General features: G+C 61.3%; 3 protein-coding genes across 3 annotated transcripts; 2 read left to right on the forward strand and 1 right to left on the reverse strand.

Annotated features, from left to right (window-relative positions):
* Window positions 1-323: 323 nt before the first annotated feature.
* On the reverse strand, window positions 324-11,299 carry ZNF362 (zinc finger protein 362). Its single transcript, XM_086630521.1, has 10 exons — window positions 11,275-11,299; window positions 10,328-10,354; window positions 10,135-10,219; window positions 4,548-4,611; window positions 4,155-4,401; window positions 3,697-4,018; window positions 3,372-3,596; window positions 1,964-2,042; window positions 1,710-1,868; window positions 324-440 (listed from the first exon to the last, which is right to left on the reverse strand). The coding sequence occupies exons 1-10, from the start codon at window positions 11,297-11,299 to the stop codon at window positions 324-326; spliced, it is 1,350 nt and encodes a 449-aa protein (XP_086486647.1).
* A 7,135-nt stretch (window positions 11,300-18,434) lies between these two features.
* On the forward strand, window positions 18,435-21,305 carry TRIM62 (tripartite motif containing 62). Its single transcript, XM_086630518.1, has 5 exons — window positions 18,435-18,842; window positions 19,362-19,457; window positions 19,947-20,203; window positions 20,276-20,391; window positions 20,755-21,305. The coding sequence occupies exons 1-5, from the start codon at window positions 18,435-18,437 to the stop codon at window positions 21,303-21,305; spliced, it is 1,428 nt and encodes a 475-aa protein (XP_086486644.1).
* Window positions 21,306-23,320: 2,015 nt separating this feature from the next.
* SVBP (small vasohibin binding protein) lies at window positions 23,321-24,110 on the forward strand. The gene is made up of 3 exons (XM_086630517.1): window positions 23,321-23,396; window positions 23,790-23,911; window positions 24,000-24,110. The coding sequence occupies exons 1-3, from the start codon at window positions 23,321-23,323 to the stop codon at window positions 24,084-24,086; spliced, it is 285 nt and encodes a 94-aa protein (XP_086486643.1). The 3' UTR covers window positions 24,087-24,110.
* The last annotated feature ends 765 nt before the right edge of the window (window positions 24,111-24,875 follow it).

Genomic DNA, 24,875 nt, shown 5'->3' on the forward strand with positions numbered 1-24,875 from the left:
GGCCAATAAATATATATATATATTTGTATCCAAAAAACGGGGGGGGGGGCCGTGGGGGGAGGGGGGAGGCAAAACCTCCTCCTCTTCCTCCCCTCCGCCCCCCCCCCCGCATCCCAGAAAACCAAAAAAATAAACCAAACCGCAGGGATTGAAAGTGCTCTGAAACCGTCTTTGGATGTCACCAAACCTGCGGCATGGGGGGGGGCGGCGCGGCGGGGGGGGGGGGGGCGCGCACACGGCCCCCGGTGGGTTCGCTTCCTCCTCCTCCTCCCCCTCCTCCTCCTCCTCCTCCTCCTCGCCCGCGGGGTGTCCCGGTGGCCCCCTTAGATGAGGGAGATCCGCACGGGGATGCCGGGCGACTCGCTCCGCGGCGGCGAGTGCTGGCTGACCAGGTGCTCCACCACCGTGTGCTTGGCCATGTGCTTCATCAGGTACGTCTCCTGCGGCGGGAAAAGGGGGGATTTTGGGATGAGGGGGGGGTGGTGCCCCCCCCCCCCCGCCAGCGGCTCACCCAGGTGTAGGCACGGCCGCACATGCTGGGAGAAAGCGAGCGGCTGCGTATCCGCGGGGGGGTTTTGGGATGGGGGTGTGGTGGTGTCCCCGCCGTGGCCATGGGGGGTTTTTTGGGATGGGGGGGCTGAGCGGGACAAAGTGAGCGGCTGCATCCGCAAGGGGTTTTTTGGGATGGGGGGTGTGGGGGTGTCCCCTCCGGTGCCCGCGGCTCACCGAGGTGTAGGCACGGCCACACATGCTGGGAGAAGGTGAGCGACCGCATATCCATGGGGGGTTTTTTGGGATGGGGGGGTGTGCGGGACAAAGTGAGCAGCTGCACATCCACGGGAGATTTTTTTTTGGGATGGGGGGGGGGCGGTGGTGAGAAAGTGAGCAGCCACGCATCCACAGGGGATTTTTTGGGATGAGGGGGATGTGCGGGACAAAGTGAGCGGCCACACATCCACAGGGGATATTTGGGATGAGGGAGGTGTGCGGGACAAAGTGAGTGGCTGCATCCAAGGAGGTTTTTTTTTGGGGGATAAGGGGGGTGTGCGGGACAAAGTGAGAGGCCGCGCATCCGTGGGGGGTTTTTTTTTGGGATGGAGGGGTGTGGTGGTGTCCCCCCGCCCCATGCCCACGGCTCACCAAGGCGTAGGTGCGGCCGCACATGCTGGGAGAAAGCGAGCGGCCGCATATCCAAGGGGTTTTTTTTTGGGATGAGGGAGGTGTGCAGGACAAAGTGAGCAGCTGTGTGGCCAGGGAGGGTTTTCTGGGATGAGGGGGTGTGGCGGTGTCCCCCCCGCCACATCTGTGGGGGTTTTTTGGGATGGGGGGTGTGGTGTGACACCCCCCCCAGCACCTGTGTGGGTTTTTTGGGATGACAGGGGTGTGGCGGTGCCCCCCCAGCACCTGTGGGGGTTTTTTGGGATGGGGGGTGTGGTGTGCCCCCCCCAGAGCACCTGTGTGGGTTTTTTGGCATGAGGGGGGTGTGGCGGTGCCCCCCCAGCACCTGTGGGGGTTTTTTGGGATGGGGGGTGTGGTGTGCCCCCCCCGGCTCACCAAGGTGTAGGCACAGCCACACACACTGGGAAGAAGTGAGCGGCCGTGTATCCAAGGTTTTTTTTTTTTCGGGATGAGGGGGGTGTGGCAGTGCCCCCCCGCACCCGTGGGGGGTTTTTTGGGATGGGGGGGTGTGGTGTGCCCCCCCGGCTCACCGAGGTGTAGGCGCGGCCGCACATGCTGCAGCAGTAGGCCTTGGCGTGCTTGATGGCGTGTGCCGAGAGGTGGATCTGCAGCGAGGCCGAGTCCGTGTACGCCCGGTAGCAGTTGGGGCACTTGTAGGGCTTGTCCTTGTTGTGCTGCCGCTGGTGGGACTGGAACGGAGCGGGGGGGTCAGGGCACAGCCCCCGCGCCCCGCTGGCATGGCGGGGTACACGGGCACGGGGCTGGCTGCCCGCCCAGCGCTCACCTGGAGGTTGGAGAGTTGCGTGAAGGCCTTTTCGCAGCCGGGGTGGGGGCACTTGTAGGGTCTGTCGCCGGTGTGGATTCTGGGGGGGCACACGGCAGGTCACCCGCTCTGCCCTCCCGCCCCCCGGGACCGGTGCCGCTCCCACAGCAGGGGAGGGGGCACAGCACGGCCTGGGACGGCGGTGGGCACAGGGACGGCAGGTGGGCACGGGGGCGGCAGTGGGTAGTCACAGCAGTGGGCAAGGGGACAGCAGTGGGTACAGTCACGGCAGTGGGCACGGGGACGGTGGTGGGCACAGGGAGGACGGTGGGGGCACAGTGATGGCAGTGAGCTCGGGGACGGCAGGTGGGCATGGGGACAGTGGGGGCACAGTCATGGTCGTGGGCACAGGGACGGCGGTGTCATGCTGAGCAACAGGGGCAAAGCACCCAGCGGGGCACGGGGGGAAGGGGGGGCATGGGGAGGAGAGGGGGCTCAGGTCTGGGTGGGCGACAGGGCTGGAGATGATGAGCTGGGCGGGGGATGAGGTGGTGGGGATGATGAAGGTGGTGGAGATGATGAGTGGGGTGATGAAGGTGGTGGGACAATGAAGGTCGTGGAGATGATGAGCATGGTGGGGTCAGTGAAGGTGGAGATGACGAGTGGGGGGGATGATGAAGGTGCTAGGGTCGATGAAGGGGGTGGAGATGATGAGTGTGGTGAGGATGATGAAGGCAGTGGGGACAGATAGGTATGGTGGGGATGAAAAAGGCTGCAGGGACAATTGAGGGCAGTGGAGGTAGATGATCCTAGTGGGGACAATGAAGGTGGTGGAGATGATGAGCGTGGTGGGATGATGAAGTTGGTGGAGATGGTGAGTGTGGTGAGGATAACGCAGATAGTGGATCAAGAGCATGGTGGGGACAATGAAGATGGTGGAGATTATGAGTGTGGTAGGGACGATGAAGATGGTGGAAATCAGGAGCGTGGTGGGGTCAATAAGGGTCATGGAGACCACGAAGGCGGTGGGGATGGTAAGCATGGTGGGATGGATGAGCATGGCGGAGATGAAGAAGGTGGCGGGGACAATGAGTGCAGTGGAGATGGATGAGTGTGCGGGGGACAATGAAGGTGCTGGAGATGATGAATGTGTTAGGGACGATGAAGGTGGTGGAGGTGATGAGCATGGTGGGGATGATGAAGGCAGAGGGGACAGATTGGTGTGGTGGGGACAGGTGAGCATGGCGGAGATGAAGAAAGCGGTGGGGACAACGAGCATGACGGGGACAGGCGAGCACAGCACAGATGAAGAAGGTGGTGAGGACGACAAGCATGGCACGAGAGATGCTGGGCACACGGCCCACCACCCCGTCAGAGAAGACAGAGCTGAAGGGCCCTCCCCAGCCTGGCAGGGACGCCGTGCCCTCACCTGGTGTGCTGCTGGAGGTGGGACAGCTGGCGGAAGGACTTCTCGCAGTAGGAGCAGTGGTAGGGTTTGACTCCCAGGTGGATGCGCAGGTGCTGGGCCAGGTAGGAGGCGTTGGCGAAGGATTTGGAGCAATGGGGGCACTTATGGGGCTTGGCCTCTGTGTGCGACTTGGAGTGGATCTGCATCTCCGACTTGGTGAAGAACGTCAAGGGGCAGACCTTACACCTGGAGGGAAGTGGGAGAGAACCCCACAGGGAGCGGGCTGGGGTGAGGGAGGGCACCCCACCACCGGCCCAGCTCCCCAGGCGGCTGGGGGGGTGCCTACCTGTACGTCTTCCCCTCTTTGGCGGTCTCCCCCGAAGCCAGGATGGGATAGGGCACCACCAGGACCGGCGGTCCCGAAGGATTTTCCGCCTTGATCTTCTTCCGGCCTCGTTCCGTCTTGGGTGCTCCCAGCAACCCGTGGCCCTGGATTGTCTTTATGGAGTCGAGGAGGGGGGGGCTGGTGATTCCTGAGATTAGGGTGGGCGAGGAGGCGATGAGGCGGCTCTGGCTGGTGGAGGTGGGTGTCGAGGGGGTGGTGGTTCCCGTCCCCGTGCTGGATTCCGAGGTGCTGACCGCCGGCGCGCGGGAAGCCAGCCCCAACCCTGGCGGGCAGAGCGTTAATTTCGAGGGGGTCCACCCTCCCCTCTTCTCTCCGAGCAGGGTCCTAAATTGGGGGGAACCCTCCCCAAAACGTCCGCGGCGCTGCCGGGAGCTGCTAACCCCCTGCTGTGGCAGTACCTGTGACGGTGCTGGTGGCCGGTCGGGCGTGCAGGGCCACGTCGGGCTGGGGGACAGCTTGAGGGTGGAGACCCGGGACCTGCTGCAGTTTGGGGAGGGACATGATGGACTGGCTGCTTTCGGCGGGCGAGGGGGGCACCAGGAGGGGCTGCTGGGAGGCCACGGAGGTGGGGGGCAAGTGAGGGGGTCGGATCTTCTCCGCCATCAGCTGCTCCTTGATTTTGTTGATCAGGACCAGGTTGTCCAACTGGAGAAGAAGACGGAGAAGTGGGTCAGGGGTGAAGGAACCAGCACCCTTCGGGACTCCCAGCCTCCCCAGTGGGCATCCCCCACATCTGTCTGTCCTCCCTCCTCCCCAAAATCCCACTGTCCCCGTGGCAGGGAAGGTCCTACCTGGCTGGGCATGGTGGGGGGGGGCGGCCAGAAGTAGGGGTTGTTGAAGCGAGGCTCCGCCATCCTGCGGGGAGAGAGGGGCGCGGGTTACGGGGTGGCACTGGCCGCTGCATGGACACCCCCCACCACCACCAACCCCCCTCCCCAAAAAAAGCAACACCCAGGTTCTGAAAGAGGGCAGGGAGCAGGCAGGGTGCAGGCAGGGCTGGGAAACCTCCAGAGCAGCTGGAAGTTCCTGCAGGATGAGGGTAATGCCGAGCACCCACCGAGCACGAAACGCCGGCGAGCGCACGACAAGGAGAGGGGCGTGAATTTGGGGGGAAAACCCCAAATCTCCCAAGTCCCGGAAATACCCGCCCTGCTCCTCCAGTGTCTCCAGGAGCGACTGCGGAAGCGGACGGGATGGTGCCACGGGACGGGGCGAGCACAACGGCGGCACATCAAACCCAAAGCCAACCCTGGCTGAATCCTAACACCCCTCCCAAAAAAAGCCACCCCCAATCCGAAGCGAAGTGACCCGCAATGTCCTCGAGCAGCTCGGCAGGAGAACCCGACTGCGGTGGGGCCAGGAGATTTATGGAGCCACTTAAAACGCGTCGGGAAAATTAATTCTAAATCCATCTTTGGGTAACGGGAAACATCCGAAAGGGCGAGAAAACGGCACCGGCGTAACGGCCCGGCGTAACCCGGCATCACCGGATGAAATCAGGATCCCAGAGAAACTAGAGCAGCGCCTCCGGCAAAACGCGTCCCCAGAAGGCTCTGGGGCGGTGGGATTCGGCGGGGGTGAAGTGCCTGCGGCAGAGCACAGCAGAGGGGAAACTGAGGCACAGAGAGTTCCGGGTCACGGCCACACGGGTCTGGCCACAGTTCTGCATTTGCCGGACGGGCAGACTCCTCCGAACGGTGCTGGTGCCGCTGCTGTCTGGGAGCATCGCTGCTCTCACAAAAAAGCAGCACCCTGGGGGTGGGATGTGGCAGTGAGCCTTCCTCCTCCTCCTCCTCCTCCTCGCTCTCACTCGCTGCCCCTCTGTTTAAATCAGACCCCGAGCTCTCCGCAGGCAGATGGGCAGCACCTGGCAAAAACGGGATCCTCGGTCCCGCCGCGGACTTTGCGCCCGTACGGCCACCCCAGTCAGAAAAAGAGCCGCGGGCTGGACCCCTCCGGGCTCATTTTGGAGGGGGAAACCGAGGCAGGGAGGAAGGCACCGTCCAACCCTCGCGGTATGGCGCAGGACAAGGCGTGTTTCGGGGTTCCTCAGACCGGCGACTGCAGGCAGCGCCAAGGAACAGGAGCCGACAGGCATGGTGGACCCCAACGCCGCGGCCAAGCCGGGAGACCAGCGGGACACCAAGCGTCCCGACCGGCTTCGGCAACTCCCCTACTCTGCCTCGAACCGCGCCGCCCCCCACCTGCCCACGCACCAAATTCAGGCTTTTGTACGTGAAAGTGGACCCGGATCTTGGCGATATCCCCTTTTTTTCCTCGCCCCCTCCTCGTTTTCTCTCCATCCACCATATTCACCCCCCTCTCCATGGCACAGGCAGGGGACCGGCAGAGTTGGGAGCCCCGCTCGGTGCCACGGAAAGGGAAATTGCCGGGGCTATTAAACACGCGTTCCCACACCGTACACACCCACCACCGGCTACTTTATATAGATTGTGTAGGTACCCACACGCCGCCCACGGGATGAGTGCACCCACCGGCTACGTGTGTATATAAGATCGCTCGGGATGATGAGCACGGGATGGGGATTCCGGGACGAGGGGCTGACGGCACAAGGGGCCGGTGCACCGGGAGACGGGGCCGAAAGAGGAGGTGGCGGCAGGGAAAAGCCCTCGTGATGGAGATGGGCAGGAAAAGCAGGAAGCGAGCAGGCTGGAGTACAGGCAGGAGGGCTCCGAGTCCCCCTCGACGCGGCCAAGGCCCCCGGCACAAACCCACCGCCCCAGCTCGCCAGCGGCAGCCCCGCGGCGTGGGAAAACAGGAAGCCGGAGCTATGATTAGAAAAGGGATTTTTGGAGCTGCTCCCCTGTCACAGCAGGTGCCCTACGACCTCCGTCCTTCCCGTCTGTCTGTCCGGCCATCCATCCGGCCATCCTTCTCCCTGTGCCGGGCTCTGCCGGAGCCATTGGTGGCACCAAGGACCGAAACCACCGGCGTGGCTCCCAAAGCATCACTGGGACGCGGCACGAACTGCTGCGAAGTCCCAGGACCCCTCATGTGACGAGGGAACGGGGTTGGCAAAGGCACGAAGCGCATTTTGGGGAGGAAAGTGCAAATATTGGGTGTATCCCCCTCTCGCCTCCACTCAAGGAGGTCTTATTAAATTAACCATAAACGATTTGCAAAAATCACCGTGCTCGGAGCTTGATGAATCTGCCTGGAATAAAGAGGAAAGGAACGGTCGGCGTGCCAAAATAAATTTTAAAAATCCCTGTTCCTGTCCCAATTTAATGTTATAAATCGTGCGGTATTTCAGAGGGAGCGGCTTCCCCCTCTCCCAGGGCTGGGATGTCTGCGGGAGGGAGTGGGAAGGGATATAAAGCAGATGGAAAAAAGAAAATAAATATATATATATAAAAAAACTCCCTTTTTCTATATTCTCAGCTAACTATGAAAAATGGAAGCTGACATACTGCAAAGAAAAAAAAAGAAAAGAGAAGAAAATCCATTAAAATGGAAATTATGAAGGGTGGGGAACGCTGCAGCACATCTTCCCCCGGCTCTGCGGGGCACGGGGGGCACGTTAGGGCTCTCTGTACCCCCCGGTTTTCAGCTGGGCAGGAGGAATAAACCCCCTGGGAAGCGGCTCTCCGGCAGCACGGGGTCCTGCGGTCCAAACCGCGGGGTGGGAGAGCCCCCGACATCCTCAGTGGCCACTGGGTTTGGCCAGCTCTTGCCGAAGGTTGTCCCGGGGAACAAGGGTGGGCGAAAAAGCACCGCGGCTGCCCGAGCGGGCACGGCCAGAGGAGAGGGACGTCGGAAGAGCACGCTGGAAGATGCGCAGAGCCCCAAAAACGGGGATGCCGAAGCCCGAATTCCCGCAGAACGGCGCGGTCCCTGGCATCACCGCTCAACCGGGCGGAAAGGGGAAGCGGCAGCATCTCGGGCGACCCTAAAAAGACACCAAAACCCTCGCCTCCGCACCCGCACCGGGAAGGAAGAGCGTGAGAAGCCGGCAAGCCGAGCGGAGCGGGGATGCCGAGCGGGACAGGGGTGCGGCGGTGGCGGCAGCAAGGGGTCGGCGGTGGCCCCGGCAAGGACGAGAGAATGGTGGGAACGCCGGTGTTTTGGTACTCACAGGCTGGCTTCAGAAGCCAGGTGGCCGCAGCTGCCTGGGGAGACGTGTCGATGAGGCTCCAGATTGATGGGAGGTAGATGATGGCACGGGTGGGCACGAGCTCACTAGAGCCTTCCAACTTCCTACCCAACTGCCGCTAAGTCAAGCTACAGTTCTCTAGGGAACGCCTCTACCTTGGCAGCCCTCTCTGTCTCGCCTTCGCTGAAATAAAAAGAAACAAGAGATTTCTTTGCACGGCACCGCCGAAAGAAACGGGGCAGCTCCCGGGTACCGGCAGGACGGTGAGAGATCACCGACCCGGTACAGCCGGCAAACGGGGCAGGGGGTTGGGAGGGGAGGGGAGGGATTTTGGGGTGAGCGGAGAGGCGGAGCGGAGAGGATCTAAACGTGCCCTGGACCGAGCGAGGAGCTGAGTGCTCGGTGTGCCCCAACCACAGCGCCCTGTCCCCAAGGGTCCCGGCAAGAGCAGCGGGCAGAGACATGCCCCCCCCCCCCACCATGCCAAGCGGCGAGCGCAGGAAAGCCGACGGCGGCCCGAGATGGCGAGGCAGGCGAGAGCCAAGCGGGGTGGAGGCCCCCTGCATGTCCCCCCTCCAAATCCCAGCACGCCCTCGCCACCGTGGGACAGACGAGGGACAGTGACACTGGCGCGGCCGTGTCCCTGCCACCTCCCGTGGCTGGCGAGGGCAGAACCCAGCTCTGCCCTGCACCGTGCCTCAGTTTCCCCAAAAACCACAAGGCCACGGCCTCTGTTTCCCCATAAAGACTGAACTTTGCCTGGAGCAGGAGGGTTTTTCGAGGGAAAGCGAGTGTCCCTTTGCAAAAAAAAAATCCATCCCAGAGGCGCCGGGGTGGGAAGCGGCACCCGGCACCATCCCGTTTCCATCCTTGGGGGGACGCGCATCCCTTCCCGCCCGGATTGTCCTCATCCAGGAGGGATTTGCCCCAAAGCAGAGGTGGCAGAAGGCAGGCGAGGCCGGGGAAGCAGAAACGACGGGCGAGACCTGAAATCCCCATTGCTCGGGGGGGGGGGACGGACGGGGGGGACACACAGACTGCGCGCCAGAAGAATTCACCCAAGATGGAACCAATTAAACCCCACGTTTCCGCCCCCCGAGGGGCCGTGCACTGGTGTTTCTCCTTCAGATTTCCAGTCAAACCAGGCCAAAACGAGCCTCGGTGTAACCCCCATCCCGCTACGGGGGTCCCGGGTGGGAAAAGGGGCGCGCGGGCGCAGGGATGAGGAGCCGAGTAAAGGGCTGGCAAAGCCATGCCAGGGGCGTCCCCCTGCCCCAGGGCTGCCGGAGGGGAGAACCGCGGAGGCGACGCAGCCCCAAAAGATGGGGAGGGGGGGCCCGCGGCAACGCCACCCCAAATCCTGGGGGTCCAAATGCCAACCAGCCGCCTGGCACCGGTGAGACCCACTGAAGGGGACACGGGGGCAGCCCGTGGGGTGATGCTCGCACCATGCGTGGGGCCTGTGCGTGCCCCGACCCCCAAAACACACCGTTCCCCAGCGCCGGGGGGGTTCCCTGCTCCCCCAGACCCCCAAATACACCCACCCCCCGGAACGGACCAGCTGGGCATCCCGCAAGGCAAAGCCAGCGCCCCCAAATCAGCTCAGGGGCAACCGGCCCCCCCATGGCAGCAAAAGGAGGGGGTCTGGAGAGCACCCATGGGTGACGCCGCGCGCCGACGGGACCACCGCAGCGGGGCGGCGGGCGGGGAAACCGAGGCACGGGCAGCTTAGTAAGGGGTTCGCCCTGAGGAGGTAGCGAGCGCGCAGCGAATCCAACATGCACTTGTCGTGACATCGCGCCCGCCGACCGAAAATCCACATTTTTGAAGGGAAAAAAAATAACGGGGGGGGGGAGGGGGAGGGGCGGGCGGGGGTGCAAGGGAGAGAAAGATTATTTTACGGATATAAATAAATACAAGTATCTTCAGAATGGAAATTTCAAGCGGTCACACGCCGTGAGCAGGGTCCCCTCCGCCACCGCATCCAGTCCCCTCCCCGCAGGCGGGGGGCGGGCAGGTGACCCCCCACACCCCCAAAATCCCCCTGGGGAGGGCCAAAAACTGCCCTCACTTACACGTAAATACACAGCTGCACATAATAACACACAGATTATTATGTGCGTATAGATGTCATTGTTACCCACACATATAGAATCACGTGCACATACATCATTAAGCACATATACATTATTTTATGAGGTAAATATCTAGATATAAGGTGGTTTTTTTTCCTCCAGTCCCCTCGATAAAGCCAACATGCCCACCTCTGCGAGTACTGGCGTTGCTTCCCCTTATCCGCGTCCATCTCCAGCTCTAGCTGAGACCGGGTGCTGCACGCGGGGCGTTTTTCTACGGGGGGGACAAGGAGGACAACTTCACACACCCCGAACCCACCGCCAGCCCCCGGCGCGCGAGATCCCGGAGCGGAGGAACAAAAGCGAAGCGGCTCCGACCTACCCGACCCGTGGGAACGTGGGGTTTTTCCTGAAAATAGAGAGAAAGAAAAAAAAAAAAAAAAAAGGCAAAAAAAAATAAAAAAAGCAATGGTTGGTTGGTTTGTTTGTTTCTTTTACCCCAAGCTGCCTGCCAAGCAGAGGGACGGGGAGCTGGCTGGAAAATCGGGGTTCAAATCCATCCCCCTCGCCCCGGACCCTCCGCCTCTCGGCAAATTGCACGCCGGGAGGGCCCGAAAACTTTTTTTCCCCCCTCTCCGCTAAAATATCACTTTATAATCTCAAAAGGCCTCAGGCTCGAAGCCGCTATCGCCCGCTCCATCCTCCCCGGATTCAAAAACCCGGTTGATGTCTGAAAGAGGGGGGAGGAAAAAACCAAAACCAAACCAAAACCAAGAAGCATCCTCCGACCTTGCAGGGTATTTGCTGGAGAAAAAGAAATAAAATCAGCAAATTAATCATTCTTGGGTTAAAACGCATCTTTCGGCCGGTTTTGCCGCGGCTCTGCCGGCTCTAAGCTTCCCCCCACCCCCCGGGCCCCCGCCGTGGCCGGGAGATTCTGGATATATAAATAGGATATGGCTAAATATACGTCCAGGCAGACAGACAGACCTCTCTAAGCACCGCCACGGAAATTTGGGTCCCTCGCTAAGGCTGCCGCATTCCTGCCAAAGCGCGATGCAAAAATATTCCCCCGTTAGACCTTCCAGCCAGCGAGACCACTTTCTAGACAAAACCGGTTAATGCGGAAAGAGAGGAAAGGAAGGGGGAAAAAAAAAGGGGGGGGGGGGGGAGAAAAGGAATAAACCCCATAATAATAATAATAACCACCCTCCCCGCACTTCTTCCGCCACCCCCTGTGTAAGAAAAAAAGCCGTGAATAAATAAAAAAGCAAAGACACACACGCTCCCCCCCACCCCCAAACATGCAACATCCACAAAAATAGGTACGTTCGCCTGCAATTAACTTTTCCATTAGACCATCCAGAGGGAAAGAAAAAGAGAAAATCCAGCAAAACGGGTATTTTCCTGCATGTCCCCCCCTCCTTTTCCCCCCGTTGTTCCCCCCCCGCTTTTCCTTCTTCTTCCTCCCCGGCGAAGGAGGGGGATGAGGGTAAAAATAAAATAATAATAATAAAAAGAGGTGGAAAAAGGCGAAGTTTGGCGTTAAGTGAAGTTGAAATCCTCGACCTGGGAGGGGAGATGAGGGGGGGTGAGGGGTGGCCTTTTTTTTTTTTTTCAGACAAAAAGGCCGGAGGATGGGGATGGGGGGGGGGTTTAGGAGAGGGGGGGGTTGGCCCGGCCGGGAGCTTCCCCCCCCTCTCCATCCGCCGCCTCTCCCACATTCTCAGACGGTTTTATTAAAATTCGCAGACAAAAGGAAAACAAAAATGGCAGCCCCGGCTTATTTTTAAAACGCTACGACGGGGACGCCATATTCTGCAGATCTGCGAGGAGGGGAAGGGGGGAGGTAGGGGGAAAAAAGGTTAAAAAAAAAATTTAAAAAAATTAATTTAAATAAAAAAAAAAAAAGCCAAAACGCAGCGCGGGAAGGGGGGGGAGGGGGGTGTGGGGCCGCCCCCCCCTCCCCCTGCTCGTACCCGGGGTGAGGGAGGGGGTTTAGGTTTTTTTTTTTCTTTTTTTGAGGTGTTTTGAAGGGATGGAGGGGGGGAAGGGGGGGGGGGAAGGAAGGGAAGAGGAAAAAAAAAAAAAAAAGGAGGGGGGGGGAAGGAGAAAAAAAAAAGACACTTCCTATACCAACAGCCATGCTGCCCCCGCCGCGTCCCGCCGGCTCCGCCGCACGGAGGAAGATGGGCGCCCCGCGCCGCCCGCCCGCCCCCGCGCCCGCCCCCGCCCCCGCCCGCCCAGCCCCGGGCCCGGCCGCCGGCGCCGCCTCCGCCCGCTCCTTACCCGGTGTGGGGGGGGCCTGCGGGGCGGCGGGGCCTCGGGTTCGCCTCGGGGGCCGCCATTCCCCGCCACGGCGCCTCAGCGCCGCGATCCCCTCAGCCCCCCAGTTCCCCTCAGCCCCTCCCGATCCCCTTAACCCCGCCAATTCTCCTCAGCCCCCCCCCGTTCTCCTCAGCCCCCCCGATACCCTCAGTCCCCCCAAATCCCCTCAGCCCCCCCAGTTCTCCTCACACCCCCCAGTTCCCCTCCGCCCCCCCAGTTCTCCTCAGCCCCCCCAGATCTCCTCAACCCCGCCAATTCTCCTCAGCCTCCCCCATCCCCTCAGCCCCCCCAAATCCCCTCAGCCCCCCCAGTTCCCCTCAGCCCCCCTCAATCCCCTCAACCCCGCCATTTCTCCTCACCTCCCCCGGTTCTCCTCACACCCTCCCCGATCTCCTCAGCCCCCCCAGTTCTCACACCCCCCGAGATCCCCTCAGTGCCGCGATCCCCTCAGCCCCCCAGTTCCCCTCAGCCCCTCCTGATACCCTCAGCCCCCCCAAATCCCCTCAGCCCCCCCAGTTCTCCTCACACCCCCCAGTTCCCCTCAGCCCCCCCAGTTCTCCTCAGCCCCCCCAGATCTCCTCAACCCCGCCAATTCTCCTCAGCCTCCCCGAACCCCTCAGCCCCCCCAAATCCCCTCAGCTCCCCCAGTTCTCACACCCCCCGGGATCCCCTCAGCCCCCCCAAATTCCCTCAGCCCCCCCAGATCCCCTCAGCCCCCTCCCCGATCCCCTCCCTCCCTGCACCCCACAGCCCCTTTGGGCAGTCACCCCCCGCTCTACCCACCCTCCCCCAGACATTTTGGGGATCTCCGCGGCCCCTCAGGGTCTCTGCCACCCCCCACACCCCCCCTCCATCTCCTCAGCCCCCCGAGGGTCCCCCCCCCATTTCCCAGGGGGCTCCCCAGCCCCTCCCAGGGTCTCCCCCCCATCTCAGGGTCTCCCCATCCCCTCCACGGGTCCCCGCAGACCCCCAGGGGCTCCCCAAACCCCTCAGCTTTGGCAGCCCCCCAGGCCTCCCTGTCTGCTTTCTCCTCCCCGCATCCCTTTTGGGAGCTTTTTTTTTAGTTTACATTTATTTCTTTGTTTTCTCATCGTTTTATCCACGTGTGTGTCTCCCCAAAGCAGCAGATACAGCCCAAAGTGGAAGGAAAAGCGGGGCGAATCCCACCCGGTTCCCCTTCTTCTTCCACAAGGCGCAGGGGATGACAGTGCTTCTGAGTTTCCAAATTAAAGATAATTTAAAAAAAAACCCAAACTGGGGATTTTTTTCACGCTTTCCCAAAACGCTGCGTCACGGAGGGTGATGGAGAAGAGAGGGATGCCCCGAACGGGTGGAACTGTAATTAGCAAACCCAAATGATGCCTCCAAGAGAGAGGTGGGGAGTGATGAAGGATGAGGGATGGGATGGGATGGGATGGGATGGGATGGGATGGGATGGGATGGGATGGGATGGGATGGGATGGGATGGGATGGGATGGGATGGGATGGGATGAACTTCCAAGGGGTCTCCACCTCAGTGGAGACCATCTCTAACTGTCCCAGACATCTCATGGTTTGGGATGAGCTTCCAAGGAGTCTCCCTCAAGATGTGGGCGTCCAGCCATAGCTGCCCTGGACAACCCATGGATTGGGATGAGCTTCCAAGGGGTCTCCATTGAGGTGCAGGCATCCATCCATAGCTGCCTTGGGTGAGTGGAGGGGCATGAAGAGTCCGGTGAAGGTCCTGGCCAAGATGATGGTGCTGGGGAAGAGGCGCTGGTGCCCTCTCAGCTCTGCCCATGTCCTGTGCCCTCATCCCCACCACTTCTTTAGCACCGCCAGCCAGCTGGCCTGGGATCTCCCCATCGCTGAACATTTCCCCGTCTTGGAAGGTCCCCAGATCCATTAATTATCTGTGACTCAACTGAGACTGAGCCAGCAGCTCAAAAACTCCCCCTTTATTTGATTTTCAGCTGTTGACACCTGGCAGTTGCTGCTCAACACCAGTGTCACCCCGAAACAGGATTCCAGGAGAGACTGGAACATCTCAGAGCTTCCCTGACGTCCCTTAAGCCACCGGTGTCCGTTCCCGATGCCGCCGAGTTCCCCCTTGTTGGGTTTATCGTCATCGATGCTTTCGCTTCCTCTCGCAGCGCCGGGATTTTCGGCCGCTGGGATTTCTTTTTTTGGCCGTGATTATGAAACGGGTGGTTTTAAACCTCTGCACCGTGTTAGGTGATCCTTGACTCCTCGGAGCGGGCGTTCTCCAACCGCAAATCTGTGGCGGGAGGACACGGTCACCCCTGAGCTTTTCGGGTGGTCCAACAAGGGTTGGTGAACATCTCCTTGTCGAGGCCGGCTGAGATAAGCAACTCTCCGGATTTTGTGTTGTTTTTTTTTTCCTGACTCTACATTGGGTGGATTTAATCTTGGGTGTGGGAAAGGGGCCCCTTTCCTGGGGAGGCGACTGGTATGCGGGGATTAAAAAAAACAATAAAAAAATAAAAAATAAAAAACCCACAACTGTGCCTGACTCCATTCTGGGTTACAAAATGGAGGAAATGAGCGCTCACCTTCCGAAAAAATTCGTTTCCAAGGCTGGTTCTGCCCCCGGGATAGATCCGACCGCGATTAAAAGGAGGGGAAGGCAGGAGCGGAGGTAAATCACCGCCGCAAATCACCGCCGCGAGGGTTTCGGCAAAGCCGCGGGGCCGCTACACCTGCACGCTCCCCCCCGGAAGAGCGGCTCCATCCCATTTCGGCGGCACCGTGAAGCCAGATCCGTAAACCCCCTCCGGTTGGCTCGGTGGAGAAAGGGAGATGTTTACGGAGGGCAACCTGGGATGTCCCGGTAGGAAAACTTGGTTCCTGATTGGTGACGCAGCGCTCCCGGCCAGCTTTTTTGGTGTCTCCAAAGCTTTTATCCCCTGACTTCCAGACACCAGGAAGGAAATCCTTTGGGAAATGCCTCTCTGAAACTCCTCCATCCCACCTGGTTCCTTAGCAATCCCTCATTTTCCATAAAAAGCCGGTGAGAATATCCACCACTTGTCCCGGAGGAGGTTCCCCCACAACAGTGTGGGCATGCTGGGCATCGGTGATGCCGGCATTCCCGGTGCTGCTTGAGGACAGACGGGTGAAAACGCTTATTCCCACTTTCTTGGGATTAGCGAACCCATAAAGTACATTTTTCACCCTGGATTCCCAGCGATCAGGAGGGCCGGGCGCTGAGGTCCTCGCCGACGCTGGCACAAAGCTGGCGGATGATTTGGGGTGTTTGGTGAAGGTGGGAAAAGAAGGTGCATGAATTTCCCTTCTCCCTGCAAATGGGAGGGCCGTTTGGCTCTAATTAGGTAATGATTTAATTAGGATTAATTAGTTAATGTTTGCAAAGCACTTAGGAGATGAAAAGCCTCAGCGTGGGGCAGCTTTGAGAGTCCCGGTGCTTTTGGGGTGCGGTGGCTTTGGTTAAAATCCCATCACCGCGTCGCCCTTAGGAGGGGATTCCGTAAACCGAGCCCAGCCAGGCTGGGCTTAAAACCCAACGGGCTCCGGTAACGGGTGAGGGACGTCCCGGCACTCCGGCAAGGGGAAACGTTGTGCCGGGCCAGAGTCATGCATGCCGAGAGCCAAGCGGGCACGTCGCGGCGTGCCCATCCCGCCGGCAGTGCTGTTTCATCCGGCGGCAGGGGGGAAAATTCCAGCGCCCTGGCTCAGGGGCCTCCTTTCCTGCCAGCGTGCCGCGGGCAGAGCCGGCACACGCGGCACACGTGGGAAGGAGCTGGGTTTTCTCTGCCCGGCAGGTGCATCACTGCGCTTTGCCGGATCGCCCAGATCCTCACCCTGGCCTGGCATCCTCCGGCATGCCAGAGCCCAGGCGGAGAAGGGGCTGCGTATCCCCAGAAAAAAGAGGAATCCAAGCACAGCGGAGCCCACCCTGGCTCACCCCAGAGTTTCCAGGAGGTAACAAAGCCAATTTACTAATTAACTGGGATTAATTTCCCTGTTTGCCCAAACACACCCGCCCTGCATTTCCCCTTCATCGGCTAACGAACCGCCGGGATGAGCGTTGGCAATGCCAGCTGACCACCGCATGGTCCAGCAGGACGGCACTCTCCGTCGCCCAAATTTCCTGGCTGTTTCGGGATACAAATTAAATAAGAACCTGTTAATGAGCCAGGATGGGCCCCCCCAGCCCTGAATCTGAGCAGGGCTGGATTTGAGGTGAAAAAAGGGATATTTTTTGGTTGTTTTTTTTTTTCTCCGGCAGAGCTGGCCCCATCCCCGCTTGCCGGCGCGGCTCTTTGATGGTGTAATTTCAGCCGTTCCTCGTTCCCGGTGGGTCCCGGAGGAGAGACAAGACCTGAATTCCTAATGCAGAAAAAAAAACCAACCAAAAACCCATATGGGTTTATTTTATTTATTTCGGGCGCGCTTTTTTTTTTTGGGTTTTTTTGCCTTTTTCCAAGCTTTTCGGGCCAAAGGAACAAAGCGGGTGGTTATTACCAAAAAGGAAGGGAAGGGATATGTGGGGGGATCCCCCAGTTGTGTTTGGCAAGGGGATGGATGGATGGACGGACGGATGGAGAAAATCGAGGTGCCGGCAGCCGGAGCGGGGTGATTCGGCGGCGAGAAACCAAGGAGTTTGTTCCCTTTGGCTCCCAGCCAGGCGCTCACGGCACCTCCGAAATATGCGGCTTAACCCCCCCAAACCCCTCATTCTTTGGGGAATTGTGTGTGTGTGTATCCCCCTTCCCACTTCCGTCTTCCCGGGCCCAGACCCCCTCACCCACTGTCCCCCTGTAGTCCCCGGGGTTGGGGGGACCCATCCTCTGTCTTGGTCAGTCCTTGAAAGGGGGATCGAACGAGTCACCGGGATCTTTTGGGGGGACGGGGGGACGGGGGGGGGTGTTGTCGCCGTGGGGCAGCCAGTGTCACTGCGGGGCAATCGGTGTTGCCGTGGGGCAGCCGGTGTTGCTGTGGGGCAGCTGGCATCGTGAGTGCTGGCAAACCCCACTGGTCACCATATCAGTCACCGTAGGTCCTGCCACGGCTGAACATCGCAGTGACACGGTTGGGGACACGGGAGACCCGTCACCCGGCAGCTCCGCTCAACGGGATTTTTTGGCCCATTAGGTAAAATCGTTTTGGGGAAAAGTGGTGTTTTCTCATGTTTTCTCAGCTGGTGGCACCCGCGGTGGCCCCTGTCCCTCGTCCCCACGTGGCTCTGCCAAGGGGGTGCGATGGGGGCAGCGCTGGTGGGCACAGAAAGCTGGGGGCGGGGTGGGCAGATGGACAGAAGGATGGAAGGACAAAAGGATGGACGGACAGAGGGATGGACGGGCAGAAGGACACAGGGATGAATGAAGGGACTAAGGGACAGACGGACGGAGCGGCCGGGACACGGGTGAAGATGCCGCGAGCGAAGTGGGGGGCTTTGGGGCCGAGGGTCGACCCGGAGCCTCCACGGGAACCCCGGGGGCCGCCCCAGCGCCGCGGCCCCTTTAAGCGCCTCCCTCAAACGCTGCCGCGGCCCCTTTAAGAGCTCCCCCCGCCCCCCGCGGGCGGGCGGTGGTGCGCGCCGGTGGGCAGCGCCGCGCGGGGGACAATGGGGCGGGGGCGGTACCACTGTGGCTGAGGGGGGGGGTGGGCAGGAAGTGCTGCGTGGCCCCGCCCCCTTCTCCTCAGCCACCCCCTGCCCGTGGCGGCGGGATCGTTCCCCCCCCCCCCCCCCCCGGCTTTTCCCGCCTCCCCTTCCCCGGGCACCGGCACCGGGAACCGGGCACCGGCACCGCCTGCGGCTGGGTGAGGCGGCCTTGGCGCGGCGGGGAGCGGTCTCGAACCCGGGTCGTGTTGGCAGCGGAGTGGAGCGGGGGGCGGTCTCGAACCCGGGTACCCCTGTTGCAGCCTCACGCCCGGTGCCGCCCCCAGTGCAGCCGCTCCTTCGGGTGCCCTCGTTGCAGCCCCCACCCCCGGGCTCCCCGATATCAGCTGCACCCCCTGCGCCCCTTATCAACCCGCTCCCGGTGCCCCCATCAGCTTCATCCCCAATTCCCCCCCCATTTCCATCTCCCCATTAGCAGCTTCACACCCAGGCCCCCCCATTTTCCCCCAATCCCCCCCCCGGACCCCGCTTTTACCATTTCCCCCCCCACCCCCAGCCTCTCCCCCAGCCCCTCGCCATGGCTTGCAGCCTGAAGGACGAGCTGCTCTGCTCCATCTGCCTGAGCATCTACCAGGACCCGGTGAGCTTCGGCTGCGAGCACTACTTCTGCCGCCGGTGCATCACCGAGCACTGGGTGCGCCAGGAACCTCAAGGCACCCGCGACTGCCCCGAGTGTCGCCGAACCTTCGCCGAGCCCACCCTGGTCCCCAGCCTCAAGCTGGCCAACATCGTGGAGCGGTACAGCGCCTTCCCCTTGGACGCCATCCTGGGCGCCCAGCGCAACCCCTTGCCCTGCAAGGACCACGAGAAGGTCAAGCTCTTCTGCCTCACCGACCGCGCCGTCGTCTGCTTCTTCTGCGACGAGCCCGCTGTGCACGAGCAGCACCAGGTCACCAGCATGGACGATGCTTTCGAGGAGCTGCAGGTGGGTCTGGCGCTCCGTCCATCCCTCCATCCATCCCTTCCTGGCCATGGAGTGTCAGCTGTCCAGGATTCCCTGCCCTGAGCTGTTCCTCTCAGCTCCTTCCTCCGTCTGTCCCCTCTTGTCGGTGTTGGCTCCTGTCCGTCTGTCCCTCCTGGAGTATTGGCTCCGTGGCTTCCTCCTGTCCGGCCGTCTGTCCGTAAATCCACATGTTCTTGCGCATCTGCCCCCATGGGGACCCCCCACCTTGCCCATCCATCTGTCCACACTGGGGTTCCTTTGGGACCCCCAAACCAGCCAGCCATGCACCCCCATGGATCTGCTGAGCTGCCCTCCCCAAGTAGAACCCCCCCAATCCGTTATCCAGCCCTGCCCTGGATGGGACCCTCACGCCAGCAGCGACCCACTGCACCCCTGCACCCCCCTTTCCCATGACCCCCACGAACCAGGTTTTGGCAGGACACCTGCCCGCTCGGATCCCTTTTTCCCCAAATCCCCTATTTTTATGTTTTTTTTTCCCAGCGAGAGCTGAAGGAGCAGCTCCAGGGGCTGCAGGAGAGCGAGCGCAGCCACACGGAAGCCCTGCACCGCCTCCAACGGCAGCTGGCTGAGACCAAGGTATAAGCGGGGAACGCGGCTGTGGCCCCAGTAGCCCCCCACCCCCGAGCCTCACCGACCCGGTTTTGGGACCTCCAAAGACTCCAAACCCCTCAGTTTCATGGATCTGCCCCATTTTTTCCTTCTCTGACACCCCGAAACCCACCGGCAGGTTGATGAAGCCGCCCATTGGGCTGCTCCGTTCTCTTTTATTACCTTCAGGGCTGCTTTTCTTTATCTTTTTAATCGCTTTTTCTCTTGTTTTACCTCCTTCTCCTCGCTCAGGGGTTCAGCTCTCAGCCAGGTTCCATTTTCTCTCCGTCCCCACCAGTGATGGGGTTTTTTTTCAGGTTTTCTATAGAGATTCGGGGTCAAATATCCATCCTTGATCGGATGGATCCGGGATCGTTTGGGTTAACAGGGTCGTGGGGTTTATTTTGGGGAATTATGGATTCATGGAGGGGTCAGGTCGGGTTTGGGGGATCCTGACACTCACCTGCACCCCAAAAGTCTTCAGCCAAGAGCTTGCGGGTGACCATCGGAGAGGCTTTCGAGCGGCTGCACCGGCTGCTGCGGGAGCGGCAGAAGGTGATGCTGGAGGTGCTGGAGGCGGACACGGCGCGGACGTTGACCGACATCGAGCAGAAGATCCAACGCTACAGCCAGCAGCTCCGGAAGGTGCAGGAGGGCAGCCAGATCCTCCAGGAACGCTTGGCTGAAGCCAACAAACACGTCTTTTTAGCCGGCATCGCTTCCCTTTCCGAGAGGTAGGTGACACTGAGGTGACTCTGGGATCTCCCGCATCCATTCCCCGCTTCTCCATCACTTCCTCTTCGTAGGCTGAAGGGGAAGATCCATGAGACCAACCTGACCTACGAGGACTTTCCCACCTCCAAATACATGGGGCCGCTGCAGTACACCATCTGGAAATCCCTTTTCCAGGACATCCATCCCGGTGAGCGGCGCGGGGATGGGCTGGCTGCGGGATCGGAGGGTGTTCAGGTGAGGGAAGGGAACGGGGACGTCACTGGTGAGGGAAGGGGTCCCTCTGATGAAGGAAAGGGTCTGATCAGTGAGGGATGGGGACATCAGTGGTGAGGGATGGGGACATCAGTGGTGAGAGATGGGGACGGGGACATCACTGGTGAGGGACAGGGACATCTCTGGCGAGGGACGGGGATGGGGATGCACTGGTGAGTGATGGGGACCCGCTGGTGACCTCCACACCACCGTGGTTTGCCAACCGGTGAGGCAGAGCCACCGGCGCTGGGTCTGACGCCTGCGTTGACGTTTGTCCCTCCGTCATCCCCTCCGGCAGTGCCGGCAGCCCTGACGCTGGACCCCGGCACGGCTCACCACCGCCTGATCCTCTCCGACGACTGCACCGTCGTGGCGTACGGCAACGTGCACCCCCAGCCGCTTCAGGACTCCTCCAAACGCTTCGACGTGGAGGTCTCCGTGCTGGGTTCGGAGGCGTTCGGCGGCGGCGTCCACTACTGGGAGGTGGTAGTCGCCGAGAAGACCCAGTGGATGATCGGTTTGGCCCACGAAGCCGTCGCCCGGAAAGGCAACATCCAAATTCAGCCCAGCCGAGGGTTTTATTGCATCGTCATGCACGACGGGAACCAGTACAGCGCCTGCACCGAGCCCTGGACCCGGCTCAACGTCGCCAACAAGCTGGAGAAGGTGGGCGTCTTCCTGGACTACGACAAGGGGCTCCTCATCTTCTACGACGCCGACGACATGTCCTGGCTCTACACTTTCCAGGAGCGGTTTTCCGGCAAGCTCTGCTCTTATTTTAGCCCCGGGCAGAGCCATGCCAACGGAAGGAACGTCCAACCCCTCCGGATCAGCACCGTTCGCCTCTAACGGTGGGGGGGCGGGGGGGCTATGTCCCGGGATTTGGCGTATGCCTCCCGCCCCCCCGGTGTTTTCCCACTCTTTGGTGGAGCAGGAACTGCTGCCGGCGCTGGGCAGCCCGGGCTGCTGCAATAAAAGGATTTGGAGAGAAGGGGCTGGGTGGTGGAGAACCCCTGGGTGGGGGATGTGCCAGGTGGGCGGTGACACCGGGGTGTGCCACGGTGGTCTACGCGTGTAGGTACTGCAGCGTGCCGTGGTGTGTAGTGCCGTGCCGTGTGTACGGCACGGTGCCAAACGTACTGTGCTGTGCCATGTGTACGGCACCGTGCCGTACGTACTGTGCTGTGCCATGTGTACGGCACCGTGCCGTACGTACTGTGCCATGCCATGTGTACGGCACCGTGCCGTACGTACTGTGCTGTGCCATGTGTACGGCACCGTGCCGTACGTACGGTGCCGTGCCGTGTGTACTTCACTGTGCCACGGTGCACTGTGCTGTGCTGTACATACGGCACCGTGCCGTGGTGTGCCACACCGTGCCGTACGTACTGTGCCGTGTTGTGTGCACTGTGCTGTGCCACGGTGCACTGTGCTGTACTGTACATATGGCACCATGCCATGGTGTGCCACACTGTGCTGTACGTACTGTGCCGTGCTGTGTGCACTGTGCTGTGCCACGGTGCACTGTGCTGTGCCGTACATACAGCACCGTGCCGTGGTGCACCACGCCATGCAGTACTGTGCCGTGTCATGGTGTGCTGTGCCGTGCCACACCCTACGTGCTGTACTGTGCCATGGTGCGCTGTGCTGTGCCATATGCACTGTGTGGTGCCATGACGTGCCGTGCTGTATACATGGCACCGTGCTGTGCCACGCTATATATATGGCACCATGCTGTGGCACACCGTGCCGTGCCGCATTATGTACTGTGCCACGCTGTACGTACTGTGCTGTGCCGTAGGTACTGCACTGTGCCGTGCCATGTGTCTGGCACTATGCTGTTGTGCACCGTGCCGTGCCACACTGTACATCCTTCACTGTGCTGTGGTGTGCCGTGGTCTGCCGTGCCGTATATACCGCGCCGTACTGTACCATATGCTATGCCATGCCATATGTACTGCACTGTGCCCTGGTGTGCTGTGCCGTGCCACACCACACATACTGCACTGTGCCATGCCACACCGTGATGTGCTGTGCTATACATACTGGTGCCTTATTGCACCATGGTACTGTACATACTGGTGCCATACTGCGCCATGTGGTGCTGCACCATACGCACTGCATGGTGCCACGGTGCCCTGTACGGTGGTGTGATGTGCTGTGCCACGCTGTGCTGCGCTGTCACAGCCCTGGGGACCCTGGGAGGATGGGGAGAGGTCCCTATAGGGGATGCTGCCCTATGTACGGGAGCAGTTCCCCTATAGGGGGTGCTGCCTATGGGGCTGTGCCACGGGGAGGGGCTGGACTGCAGAAGATATATGTATATAGGGGGGCATGAGGCAGAGAGCGGGTCTGTGCTGTAGTGCACTGCGCTTGTGCCAGGCTCTATAGGGGCTGTGCTATATAGGGGGTATGATGTATGGGGGGTGTGATATATATAGGGGTGGGCTATCCAAGGGGTGTGATGTATAGGGGGGGCTGTATAGGAGGTGGGCTATGCAGGGGGTGGGCTGCATGGGGGTGTGGTATATAGAGGATGTGATATATAGAGGGTGTGGTATGTAGAGGGTGTGGCATATAGGGGTGTGGCATACGGGGGTGTGGCATACAAGGGTGTGGTATACGGGGGTGTGGTCTATAGGGGGTGTGGCATATATGGGATGTGGCATATAGGGGGTGTTTCATATAGAGGTGTGACATATGGGGGCGTGGCGTGTAGGGGGCGCTATAGGAGGGCAGCGCTATAGGAGGGCAGCGCTATAGGAGGGCAGCGCGGGGCGCACCCTTGGCGCGCTCCTCCCGCCCGCCAGGCGGCGCTGCCGCGCTCCCCGCCCTGCCGCCGGCCCCGGGCGCCCCGGCCGCGCATGCGCGCTGGGCGAGCAGCCGCCAGCCGAGCGGGCGGGGCCCCGCCGCCATCTTGCTCCGGGCACGGCCCCGCCGGTACCGGGGGGGGGAAAACTGAGTCGAGTCGGGGGCTGTGGGCCGGGGGCGGGCATGGGGGGCACCGAGGGGCTGCGGCACCCGGGAGAGGGAGGGGGGGAGCTGTAGGGTGCGGGGGTGTGTGTGTGGGGGGGGATGCGGGGGTGAGGGGGGCTGTGGGGCCGGTGAAGGGGGCTGCGAGGCGGAGTGTGGGGCCGTGGGGCAGCTGAGGGGGGGCTATGGGTGCTATGGGGGGGCTGTGGGGCTTAGGGGACCTGTGGGGTTGTGAGTGACACCTGTGGGGCTCGGGATGTCGGGGGGGGGCCCTGTGGGACTGTAGTTGGGATGGGGGCGCTGGGGGGCAGGGGGCGAGCTGGGGGGCTCTGGGGTGACCCCCCGCCCCCCCCCCCCCACCCAAGGAGCCGAGCGGGGGGGCGCGGAAGGAGCGGCCGAAGGCGCGGGAGCCGGCGGCGCGCCTGGAGAAGGCCAAGCAGAAGTCGGCCCAGCAGGAGCTGAAGCAGAGGCAGAGGGCGGAGGTGGGTGACCGGTGGGGTGGGGTGGGGGGGCACAACGGCAACGCCGGGTCTGACCCCCCCCCTTCATCTCTTTCTTCTCTCCCCGCAGATTTACGCCCTCAACCGAGTGATGACGGAGCTGGAGCAGCAGCAGTTCGACTCCTTCTGCAGGCAGATGCAGGGCTCGGGCGAGTGAGGCGGCGCGTGGCCCCCCCACACCCCCCCAGCACCCCCCCACACCCCCCCCACACCCCCACCCACTGCCCGTCCCTTCCTCTAACTCCTCTGTTATTTATTACCACATAACCGCTTTGGTTTTTTTTAAATAAAATCTGTGGTGGTTCCACATTTCTCCGGCTCCTGGTCCCTCAGTGGCGCTGGCGGCTCCGGTCCGGCCCGGTGCCGGGTGGGAACAGCGTGGGGGAGGCCGGATCGGGGACAGATGCCAGAGCAGCTGCGGCCGCCCATGGCCAGCTCCGGCTCTCCGCGTGCCGAGCGAGACCTCGGCTCGCTGCTTCCCTGCCAAGGGGAGCGCTCCTGCCCCGCCGGTGCCTGGATCCGGCCGCTCCCCAAGGCCACGGAGAGGGGGGATACCACATCCAGCTCTCGCAGCTGCTCGCGCCGCAGGAGCCTCCCCGGGGAGCCCGAGTGTTTCTCCTCGGCCGTTGGGTGCGAGGTTTGACCTTCGCTTCCTTCCTCCACCCACACGCCCTCCGCTCTCCAGCCGCCGTCCGGCGTCCTCCGGCTTTCCAGAGAGTTCTTATCGCCGCCTTCGGACCCGGCTCGCCCCTTCCACCTCCCTCCCGCGCCCCGGCGAGCGAACGCCAAGAAGTGGGAGGAGGAATAAAACCTGTTGAGGAGATTCTTTCCCGACGGCGACGGGTAAAATAACAAAACATCAGTGAGGTGGGTTTCAAAAACCCTCTGGAGATTTGATCGACGGCTTCTTTTCCTCCGAGGAGGGGGTGTCTTCAGTTTTGGGGGG

This window comes from Tauraco erythrolophus, unplaced genomic scaffold, assembly GCF_009769465.1.
Source record: "Tauraco erythrolophus isolate bTauEry1 unplaced genomic scaffold, bTauEry1.pri scaffold_122_arrow_ctg1, whole genome shotgun sequence".
Classification (NCBI taxonomy): Eukaryota; Metazoa; Chordata; class Aves; order Musophagiformes; family Musophagidae; genus Tauraco; species Tauraco erythrolophus.

Excerpts from the sequence above, each read along its gene's own strand:
- TRIM62 (XM_086630518.1), top strand. The coding sequence starts at position 18,435 with ATGGCTTGCAGCCTGAAGGACGAGCTGCTCTGCTCCATCTGCCTGAGC. Across the intron at positions 18,843-19,361 it reads ATGCTTTCGAGGAGCTGCAG|CGAGAGCTGAAGGAGCAGCT; the intron begins GTGGGTCTGGCG and ends TTTTTTTCCCAG. Across the intron at positions 19,458-19,946 it reads GGCAGCTGGCTGAGACCAAG|TCTTCAGCCAAGAGCTTGCG; the intron begins GTATAAGCGGGG and ends GCACCCCAAAAG.
- SVBP (XM_086630517.1), top strand. The coding sequence starts at position 23,321 with ATGCGCGCTGGGCGAGCAGCCGCCAGCCGAGCGGGCGGGGCCCCGCCG. Across the intron at positions 23,397-23,789 it reads CTCCGGGCACGGCCCCGCCG|CCAAGGAGCCGAGCGGGGGG; the intron begins GTACCGGGGGGG and ends CCCCCCCCCCAC. Across the intron at positions 23,912-23,999 it reads AGCAGAGGCAGAGGGCGGAG|ATTTACGCCCTCAACCGAGT; the intron begins GTGGGTGACCGG and ends CTCTCCCCGCAG.
- ZNF362 (XM_086630521.1), bottom strand. The coding sequence starts at position 11,299 with ATGGAAAAGTTAATTGCAGGCGAAC. Across the intron at positions 10,355-11,274 it reads AAAGTTAATTGCAGGCGAAC|GAAAAACCCCACGTTCCCAC; the intron begins GTACCTATTTTT and ends CTCTATTTTCAG. Across the intron at positions 441-1,709 it reads GCGGCCGCGCCTACACCTCG|GAGACGTACCTGATGAAGCA; the intron begins GTGAGCCGGGGG and ends TTCCCGCCGCAG.